The sequence below is a fragment of the Patella vulgata genome, chromosome 9 (assembly GCF_932274485.2).
Source record: "Patella vulgata chromosome 9, xgPatVulg1.2, whole genome shotgun sequence".
Taxonomy (NCBI): Eukaryota; Metazoa; Mollusca; class Gastropoda; family Patellidae; genus Patella; species Patella vulgata.
Window position 1 is genome coordinate 31,950,424 of NC_065887.2, and position 11,584 is coordinate 31,962,007.

The following is an 11,584-nucleotide window of genomic DNA, read 5'->3' on the forward strand; positions in this document are numbered from 1 at the left end:
AATTATATTGTTAGAGACGTCTACAAAACGTCCCGATTCCACACCTTTTACCCAACTGCTGTAAACATCCCCAACCGAATATAATTCGTATTGAGAAATAAATATTGTTCTTTTATTTGATGGTGTTTTGTGGAACTTCTTGGTGCGCGGGTAACAATACTTATATCGTTCTAGCAGAAGTTGTTGAAGGCATGTTAAAAACTTCTAACCATTTAGAATTACTATCAAGTAATTCAGTTTCTAAAACTCGTCATAATTAATATGTAAACGCTGCCAAATACGACTTGGCCATTTCCACGGTAACAATGGTGATGACGGAGGACTTTTACGTACCGATAAACAAACTTGACAACCGCGAACCTTTTTCTCTATATCGTCGTCAATATTAGGCCACCATAAATAACTGCGTGCGAGAGATTTCATTCGGCACATCCCGGGATGTTCTTCGTGTAAATCATCTAAAGGTCTCTGCTGAAACAGTTCTGATCGGTACTAAGTTAATTTCTGCGAATGAAATAGGGCTTTAACCCAGGGTCTTCAATAAAACTAGGCCACTCAGTTTTAACATACTGTAAAACTTTACAAAAGACTGTCCTTCCGTGTAACCTCACTAATTTGATGGCTGTTTAACGGCAATTCATTTACATATGAAAAATAAAACAAGTCCGACTCCGATGAATCGTCCTGAATAACCTTCAAGGGGTTATGCGAAAGTGCGTCTGCATTACCGTGTTCAACAGATGATCTGTATAAGATTTGCTATTGATATGCTGATAAGATCAATGCTTATCTTTGTAAAAGCGCAGCTGCAAGATTATGTGCAGCTGTATAAGGACCTAAAATAGTCGTAAGTGGTTTATGATCAGTCTCCAATATGAACGTTCGGCCATAAAGATATTGATGAAACTTCTTTATGCCATATATAATTGAAAGAGCTTCTTTCTCCAGTTGTGAATAGCCTCTTTCACTCGGATTCAAATTTCTAGATGCAAAAGCAATCGGTTGCTGGTTGCCTTCTTTATCAGCATGCGAAATAACACTACTTAACCCATACGATGACGCATAGCAAGCGATATTAAACGGTTTATTCACGTCATAATGAACTAATAACTTAGTATCTGCCAACTTAGTATCATAAAGGCTTTATCGCATTCCTTTGACCACAACCAAGGAGTATCTTTCTGCAAAAGTTCATGCAAGGGGTTTAGCATAGTTGATAAGTTGGGTAGAAATTTCCCATAATAATTAATAAGTCCAAGAAATGACTAACTCTGAAACGTTCGTAGGCACCGGCGCGTTATTATTCGCCTCCACTTGTTCAGGAAGTGGATGAATACCATTACTATCCGCTTTATAACCTAAATAGTTCACACTAGGTTGCATGAAAACACACTTTGAAAGTTTAAATCTAACACTAAACTTTTCTAGTCTCTGAAGAACCATTTTACCTACAGTTGACAATAACGATCTACCAACGCGTTTCTCGGACTACTTCGAATCTAAAATTGTTAAAATCAGAAATAACATGGTGACTAACCCGAATTACACGAACCTTGTCATTAATGACAACACAACTTGTGTCTTGGGCTGTTTTAAACCCCTTTCTGTTTCTGAAATAACCACAGTAATACGTACTATGGCAACTAAATCCCGTTCTCTTGATGTTATTCCAACATGGCTTCTCAAAAAACACTTGACTGAATTACTACCAGCAATCTGTGATATTATTAATACCTCAATTACTACCGGGTGTTTTCCGGATATTTATAAGCATGCCCTGGCTATGACAATCCAACATATTCCTAGGTTCTACTTCTAATGTCTTCTATTCATTTTATCCCACTTCGTCGCCAAATGTGTTATATCTGGCCCTAAATACCCCATAATACAGAGTAAGACAAGCACATGGTGTTTCAATGATGGCGGTTTTATTCCAACTGCATGTTAAAGCAGACGTGTAACTAATGACAAAATGTACACATGCTCGTGATGTAACACTGTGTAAATCGAGACCATACGTGATGCACAACATATATTACAACTATAATCACTTTAAATATGTAAGACACCATATTGATAGACGCAAACAATGTCCTTTTAGGAGAACGAGACCTTAAAATACGCCTTAGACATCCAAAATTAGGATTTTATACAGAGTTAAAATGATAATGATGATTGGTTAGTTAACGAATACCATGTTCTAAATAATTTAAAAAGGTCCATTGTTATTTTGACCAAATTATGGACATTTTGACCGAAGTGAATTCAGACCGTTTTAGTTTATGGCCGTTTTGACCACGCCACGACTGACAAATAGTTACAGTCGGTCGTTGGCTATTGATTGGGTTGTCTTAAACTTCACTATGAAAGTCCGGACGTTTAATTTTATATTATTTGGCACCATCAAATTTATGAGCTATTGAGATCCTCGCCCTTTCTATCAAATCGTGTTTCTTCCCTGTTCGTATCACATTCTGTCATTCAAACTCTCGTTTTAATTCTAAGGCTTATCCACCCAAGGCCTATCATTTTAAAAGGAAGCACAAGGACATCCTCTTCGGAAACAATTATGTCTGTTATATCGCATATCTTTCGATTTCGTAAACACGTTTATCATTAAAAGAAGATTCAATTCACCTGATGTGTGTTTGCTTGTCTGATTTACCATCTCGTCACGCATTTCATCAATAAATATGACGTCAATCAAATAAAGCGCTACTGACCTGCCTGGTGTTCTAATGATCAAACTAAATTCAGAACAGGAAGTGTGCGTCCCCTAATTTATATATTGCTTTATAATGACATCTAGTAACTCCAGATCGTAACTGTCAGGAAACACTAATGAAGACCAGTGTCTGACAATCGGATCGTACTACATATTGTCCAGAATAGGTTTATCTTATATAGCAGGAAGTTCATTTTCATATTCTTAGAATGTGATAATATTCATAGTGACATGTATTAGAACTGTTAAACACACATTTGATTGGTAGATGATTTTAAGGGCAGTATTTATTTGATCAATTTGATTCTCAAAGGTAATTATAGGAAGGACACGTGAAAGGGTCAAAGCTTCATTTAAAGGCATAGTAACAACGACCAAATCTTTAAAATTTTTCATTTTTACAATTAAAATTGTTCTTTAGATCGGAAATATTTGAATTAATATGTGCTCGATTAAAATAAACAAGGTTACACTTAAATGACACGGAATCAAGTTATGTAAGAGTTCTGGTGGTTACAGATAAGTAGAATGTGCCACTTGTTATCTCTCGAATGGGTGAATACCAGACGTTCAATCAATTATCAAGCTTGACGTTGGTTTCATCAGTTGCATAATCTATTACAAAACGTATCTGCAACGATTGGTATCAAAGTCAGTTATTGTCTGATGAACAGTGGTCACTTTTACATAGCGCTCCGATTTGTGTGGGTTTTTTTTAGTTATTCTATAAATGCATCATTCCATTACCATATTATTCATTCTATAACTCTTTTACGCAGCGTACTTTAAGAAAGGCAAACCAGGATTAGGGACTAACAAAGGTACAGGAAGTATATAAATGTTCTGGAAATTTCATTAGATATCCTTTGATATTTAATCATCAGATCAAATTATTACCGTTGCCAGTCACTATGTCATTTATTTGCTCAACCGAAGCTATATGGTAAAGTGTTAACTTTTTAAAAGAGACACATTTTTATTATAAATTTTAATTGTATATTATGTAACCTGTATATTATCATTTTAACTATTAATATACTTAAAAGACTTATATTTTGTTTAAATTATATTTATTTATCTGTGATACCTGTTTTTATATATGTATATGAATATATTGTTTAGTTTGTCTCGTTAAGACCACCATCTTTTTGGCGCCATATATATATATATATATATCCCAGTTAGAGCTGGCGTGCCATAAAACTCCATTTCATTCATTCTTTTTTTGTTTTATATATTTATTGACAATTATCAAACAGTGTTACATGTTCAACGCACGCCATACCAAGTCAAGAATATTTATTATCGTCCTATGATACCCGGCCCTGAATGACAGCCATGACGACAGGTTGATCTGCTTGATATGGCGGTACTACAATATCGGATGTCACAGTGGACGGCTACAATCCTATCACCAGTAGGAAAAGCGAAAGCAGTAAAAAAGAAACGTGTTTCGGTGTCAGCATATCTTGTTATGTGTGTCTCTGTATCTACTTCACATCTAGAAAAAATAACACAATTAATTAATAACACTGGATGCGATCATACTCCTTGTCACGTACGTGTGTGGGGAACAAACCAGGAAACTTGATTCAAGCGCAAGGGTTAGACATTTCGGCCATCCAATCCCCCTACTACCAAATTAATATGTGAACGCATTGGACGATAAATTGAGTGAAATAATGTGTGCTAGAAAACATAGGCGTACGGGCTCGCTCGATGACAGTCAGGAGGGAGGAGGGGGGGGGGGGTAGAAACCGAAATGTCCGAAAAAATTTCGGGTTACAGACGACGGCGCCGGCTTTCTGCGAGAGCGGAGGAGCAGGGCGTACCGTGCAGGAACCCCCAAGAAAATTTTGGAAAATTTTACGGTCGCAAGCGCCCTTCCTGTTATTCCAGCCTGTGAATACAGTAATTTCAAAAGAATTTCGGGTTACAGACGACGGCGCCGGCTTTCTGTGAGAGCGGAGGAACGGAGCGTACCGTGCAGGGACCCCCAAGAAAATTTTGGAAAATTTGACGGTCGCAAGCGCGCTTTCCTGTTATTCGATCCAGCCTGTGAATACAGCAATTTCAAAGTGGTCGAATTCCAATCAACCAATCAATCGTTTACAGTCCTCGGAGACGGTAGTTCATCTCTGAACGTAAATTCTCGTTACACTCGCCCTGTACTTTCAGGAACCGGCGTAATGACTCCTTGACGAAAAGTTTTCAGCCCCTAGTAAATTATACTAGGCAACGTTTTAGTGAGAAAATACGACCCTGCTTACCTCGCTAGAGTCAGTATGAGCGACACTACACGCTGTTAAAAATACGTCTTTAGTTAAGCAGGGGAAACAGAATTGAAATTTGTGAAAAAAAATGAGATTGTATCTGGGCTAGGCACAGCAATAATGACTGAAGATTCTAATATCTTTATCGATTTCAATTTTTCCCCACCTACGTACCTGAATTTCTTTTGTCTTATATCGCCGAGGTTCTAAATTTCTGCGTTACCCTATGTTTAGACTTCAATGTCAGCTGCCATACTGTTTAGCAGAAGGCGGCGTACTTTTAAGAGCATGCTGTATCGCACATACCCACTCTATGTGACTGACTTGAATCCCAAAAAAACAATTAATCGTCGCGGGTTATGGGGGCCACGCCCTTCCGGGGAAAATTTCGAAAATTTAACCACCGCAAATGCGATTTCCTGCTATTCTAGCCCGTGAGTTAAGCAGTTGTCCAGTAGTTTTGTAACCGAAATCCCACTCTATGCCGACCTGAATTCCAACCATCCAATCAGACTGTTGCAGCTACATTCACAAATAATAATCGAGGCCCGAAAAATGTCGCACAAAGTAGAGTGGCTCCAGACAAAACATTTTAATCCATAGCCAATTTAATACAAATTCTGGTACGGTATTCAATTAAAAGAAAAGTAAAATTAGTGTTTTATTAAACTTTGGGCACCTTTTTGCCAACTAGATGAAATAATACATTTGTTTTTTTCACTTTACCCGAAAAGTCAGCTTGATTACCAACTAGATGAAATAATATTTATTTTTTTCACTTTACCCGTCTGCCCGAAAAGTCAGCTTGCCCCCCACCCCCCGGCTCGTACGCCTATGCTAGAAAGAGTGGCCACACGAAGCCGTCACTACCTATAAGTGCACCGATGGCGGCTTGTACTTGGTTTTCAGACGACTGGACTACAAGTTAGAAGATAAATACGTTTCTAAAAGCCGACATCTGATAGTGAACAGAATAATAGTTTTAGTTTGGACGCGAGAATTTTTTTAAAAAAAAAGAGACGAACTCGAGATCGAGATAAAATATAATTTGTTACACTCACCCGTTTTCAATAAGAGAAAATGAGTTTTGCTTATCAGCACCGTGATTAGGCTTGGCGTAACAGTTTTCAACAATCATTCTGAGACCAACTATATTTGGACTTTGTACTTGGACAAAGATCTCACTACCAACAATTGCCTCAGTAGATACATCTTGCAGTGGATGATGAAAAAGAGCATCACTGAACAGGTTGATTTTGACTATGAAATGTGAAGAGCTACCTAAGTGATGCACGTGGTTTGATTCTACTGGGATGTACGAGATCTCTGTAGATTCATTACGGGAAACGAGACACTGGAGATCTACAGCCCAAAGGAAGTGTCTGATGATACCATCTGGATTAACATGAAGGGACACCAAAGTATTTGTAAACATCAATGTTTGGTTATCAGCCTAAATAATAATATATTAAATGCAAATGAAGTCTTCAAATTTGTAAATTTTAAGACTAAGAGAAATCAAGAGTGGTCGAAATGAACGAATTGTGGAAACTGATTACATAAATCTTAATACAAAAAATATGTACGAGTATACTGCAGCCTCGCCTTGCTATATAGTGCTCTCCATTAAAAATGAGTGTTTGAGTATAGTGCTAAATTCTGTGATATCTTCTATTGTGGTAGCGGGCTATAATAAAGATAATTTAAAACACATAGTTCAGCTCCACAGTGAAGCCAAAACAAAGATAAAGATGTTTAAAACACAGCTCCACAGTGAACCCGTGGCAGTTGAAATTCGACATTAGCACGGTTGATGCAGAAAAGAAGGGCGTTTTATAACTATATTCATTTCCTAATTAGTAACCAATGCCGAGGTCTTCAAATATTCATTTAATTGAAGAGCCTTAAAATATACGATTTTATATTTTGAGTTACGACACATACCTCTTTTGATCTAGTTGAGCAAAGGTCGAAATTCTGATCAAACACTAGCTTGTGACCATCAAGTCTTCCAGTACAAGTTCCACCAAGTAAAATATCGTTATTTACCAAATCAGGAAATAACATTCTCAATCTATCTAAATCGACAGTGACTCCAAAACTATTATCAGAGCAGGATACAGAAATTGTTTCTTCCACGGTACCATTCACTTAAAATAAATTGCATTTATCCATTATCCAAAAGGATATTAAGAAATAAATGTCTTGGAAACGGAAATGAATCTCTCTAGTTTTTTTCTGGCTTATTCCGTACTTATAGACTTATAGCAAATAAAAAAAAATTTGTTTTAAAATTGATTTGGAATATTTCAAGGTAGAATGAGGGGGGGGGGGGGAGTAGTCATACAGACACCGATTTGATTCAAATGAGATACTTTATTTGTTCCTTTGATCAATGGCAACACAGTGGCCCAGTGGGTAAGATGCCGGTTAGCTAACCAGGAGGACTCGAGTGATAGACGACGGATGGCAGTGAACAGCGTCTAGTCGTTCGGAAGGTGCGGAAAACCGAGGTTCCGTGTACACGTTGGCGTGCACACACACAAACGAAAGCTTGATAGTTGGAATTCCAAATACGAGGACCGCCAAATAGCACATTGCATGGTGTGTATGTGATTAGCGTTGCCGGTGCAGATAATTAATCCCATTACATTTTTGTTTCTTTGAAGATAACATTGGTCCAAATACTGGACCTCGGGGACACCATTTTGAAAATAACCCTGTCGGATCCGAACAGAAAATAAAGTTATAGCTACTGAGCTATATATTTCAATGATACTGATTTTGAAACGTCTCTACTCACAGCATGCAAGTCTTGATCTCTCACGTATAGGGCATGTTTTCTTTCCGTTATCCGTTGGACACTCGGCTAAAAATGTTTCATTTCCAATACAATTTAAGATAAATGGAAGGGCCGTTGTATCAGATATATTAGGTGATAATTCCTTAGCAAACACATGACTGGAAATATAAACAAAAAAAACCCAACAAAATATTATATACACTACCTATATCTGAATATTAACTAATGCAAACCAAATATTATATACACTACGATATCTAAATAGAATACAATATCTAATGTAATCCAAATACCAACTACGAATCTGTAAATTTTAACTAATGCAATACAAATGTCAACTTCGAAAATCTAAATTTTAACTAACGAAATCCAAATATCAACTACGAATATGTAAATGTTAACTAATACAATCAAAATACCAACTACGAATATATAAATGTTAACTAATGACGATGACGATGCAATAGGATTCGACCTTTGTAAGGTCGACGGCAGCGTAACCCAAAAGCAGCCAGGCGCCTTCGGACTGTTTGAGGGCTGATCTGACGTTGCCGTGTTCCAACAGCCCCGCTGGCAGTAGCAGTAGCTGACTAGAACCCGTTGCACAGATGCTGTAGTCGGATGTGGCGATCTTGAGCAGCGGTTTTTACACGTGGCGCTCCAGGTCGGGGTCGATCGGCAACTCTTCCAGTGGCGTGGAAGTGTTGTCTGAGGCGAGCAATGGTCGATGGACATTAAAGTGTCTGGCGACGGCTACCTGTGAAGCCCCCTGATCCAGCATGCCAATAGCTCTGTTCCTATTTTCTTTTGTAAGGCGTGGCATTTTTCCGAAGTGATAAATGTTGAAATTTTGATCTGTATTTAAAAGGCCAGAGTGCAGGGAATGCACGCGCAAAACGTGTGATATGGGACTGCTTAAAATCGCGAAAAAATACAAGTGTTGCGTTTGCACGAACAAAGTTCATTACCGAGAACTGATATTGGTTCAAACCCAGAACACCACAAAAATAGACCCATCACAAGATTCACCTATGTGCCATAAGATAGGAAAGCCCAAGAAAAGGTTTACCAGAAATATTTCACGAATTAGGCATTACGTTTTTAATGGCTTTGAATATATATGTTTCGTTATTTAAACGTACCTCTTGCCAAATAGGTCATTTAAGTTAAAAAACAAAACCATAGCGTTTTTATGACAAAATCGGGCTTTTACGCTCGTATGAAATCCAAAGGGAACGATCGCAAGATCTGATTTTGGAGCAGATTTATGGGTTGACATGACTACCACGAAATTGATATATTTACTGTCCACGTCTTCATGTTAGACGAACCACAAGATATTGAAAGGTGAAGGTGAAGAAGGCATAGATCACAATATTATTTATATCACTCCAGACAATGCAGGATAATGGTGACTGCACATGCCAACCTCTTACATACTCCTACGTTCGAGCAGAAGTGCTCACTTGCATTCCCATTTTATATTGGAAGTGCTCTCTGACTTGAGTTTGTACATTCTTACTTTTGGGACCCCTGAGAAAGGCCATTTTAGTAGTGCTGACAGACCTATTTTTGGTCAATGTCATTTTGTCCTTCAGGGATATCAATGTGGAATGCTTCTCCCTAAATGTTTCTATTCAATGATCTGCTCCTAACTACAGATGAGAATAAGCGCGGTGTAATTCCTAAAATATTCTGGACCAAAATAACCTATTTGCCACGACGAATGTTCAAGTAAGCAACCGTGATAGAAAGGGTGATAATTTGAAGATAATCGACAATAAATAAACGTACCTGTCGAATAATGTCAAATGTAGACATTCATTGTTAATTTGTAAGATATGGTAATCAATTTTGGTGGGTGACATCGTGCGGCGGGCCATGCGAATCTACTTATCCTAAGCTTGTTGTGTAGGCAGGTTGCTGATCTTGTGACAACGACTTATATGTCACTTGATCATCTATAATCCCCACGAAAACAGGTTTCTAGAGCGAGCATGGGCATCCTTCAGAAACACTCCAAGCCACGGGCGACGTAACAGTTTGTGATTGCTGACTTAGATGAGATGCTTCTCAGAATAACAGATCATCCAAATTTAATTTTGCGCCAAATATGCCCATTTTATGCTTGTTTTTCTATTAACAAACATTTTCCAGGTCGGTATCAACTGAATCAATCTAATATATAATTTGTGCTGATGTATCTGAATACTAACCCATCTCACCGAAAACATTTGTCCAAATCCCTATCGCAAGAGTTATCACCCCCTACATGGTGCTTTCGCGGACACGTTCTTAATACTAAAACAAAATAATAGAAATAAATCATTGGCTTTGGTCAGGTTCGATTCGGGGTCAACCATTTAAGTGTGCGTTTGCATTTTATGGTGAGTTCGTAAAGCAAATCCAACATATGGGACTTATCTATTCTTTAGGTTTGATCCGTTGCCTATACCACGAAATACGTAACCAACAGCGCAACGTTGAAACGATGTGTCCTATAGATATAAAATATAACGATAAATTCACTGCTGTGACTCCAAACCGTTGGACTATTTGCATCCGAATTTGTATTTAATTGGATTGTTTTTAACTTTATCAAACCGACCTTCTGTTAAATCCTAGGTTTTGACAAACAAACATTCCCATTTGTTCACTATAATCCGTCGGACAAATTCCCTGCCATTCCCCATTATGGTAAACCTCTATAAAACTTTTATTGTCCAATCTTGCGGGTAAAAGGTTGCCATCTATAAGATATAATAATACGGTTGATGTGATTGTAAGTTGAACTAAAAACCATCTATACATGGGTTAATACACTGCTACATTGACCAATTATAAGTTAAGAGGCTTAAAACGACATGTGCGTATAAAATAATTATGTACATTAATCTGTTTTTGGTTCAGACTGTCTGTAAATATATTTAATCACAAATATAGATGTATGTTTAATGTTTCTGTCTACGAGCAGAAACCGAAACTGAAGGCGTTAATTGGGATGACAAATGTTATAGTAAGAAATATGACATATTACCACACTTCACTCCTGCAACCTCAGTATCACCGCAGTTGTCAGTTCCCCAAGTTGAGTGGATACAATCCTCTATTCTGGCTTCCGTACCCTTACACTGAACGTCATCCAACCAATAGTCTCCACTGTTTCTAAACCACGTGTTATTATCAGAATCATAAAAGTCTATGTTATCAATACTGTAATTATGAAAACATTTATTATTTACAACAGCAATTATTAGTATCATATGTATTATGTATTATAAGAAAATATAGTATCTCCAACAATGGGATTAGGGAAACATTAGTAATAATAGACTTTTGTATTTAAACCACTGGGCTATGACTCTGCTGATTGCCATTGGCTTCGGAGTTATCTTCATATATATTTGTAACGTTTTAGTTCAGCTCATGACCCTCACAAGCCTATGCCCCCCCCCCTCTGGCCATAAGTTTTAGTGACGCCCCCCCCCACCAACTGATGTGTTCAGTGCCTGCGCTCAGTCGACTTTTTAGGATTAAAGAAATTTTAAAATACATTTTTTTATACTTTTAAAACTTTATCTAAATATCTATTTATTAAATGGACTTATAAGTAAAAATTCAATTTTTTTTTCCTCTGCCACCTTCCATTTGATCGAAAACTCCTATAATATATCTTGGAAAAACCATAATCCTGCCCTCCCAGTTTGCGAAGGCCGGTGATTTATTGTCTCATCTTCCAAGGAGGCTAGTCCATAAAAATTCAAAATATGCACTTAGAAAATT

The 11,584-nt window shown here is 37.5% G+C and overlaps 1 protein-coding gene across 1 annotated transcript; it reads right to left on the reverse strand.

The window, feature by feature from the left end:
- Window positions 1–3,949: 3,949 nt before the first annotated feature.
- Window positions 3,950–10,546, reverse strand: LOC126807699 (pancreatic secretory granule membrane major glycoprotein GP2). The gene is made up of 5 exons (XM_056103379.1): window positions 10,410–10,546; window positions 7,802–7,959; window positions 6,943–7,148; window positions 6,060–6,451; window positions 3,950–4,226 (listed from the first exon to the last, which is right to left on the reverse strand). Exons 1-5 carry the CDS (start codon window positions 10,448–10,450, stop codon window positions 4,028–4,030), a joined length of 996 nt encoding a protein of 331 aa, XP_055959354.1. The 5' UTR covers window positions 10,451–10,546; the 3' UTR covers window positions 3,950–4,027.
- Between the last annotated feature and the right edge of the window lie 1,038 nt (window positions 10,547–11,584).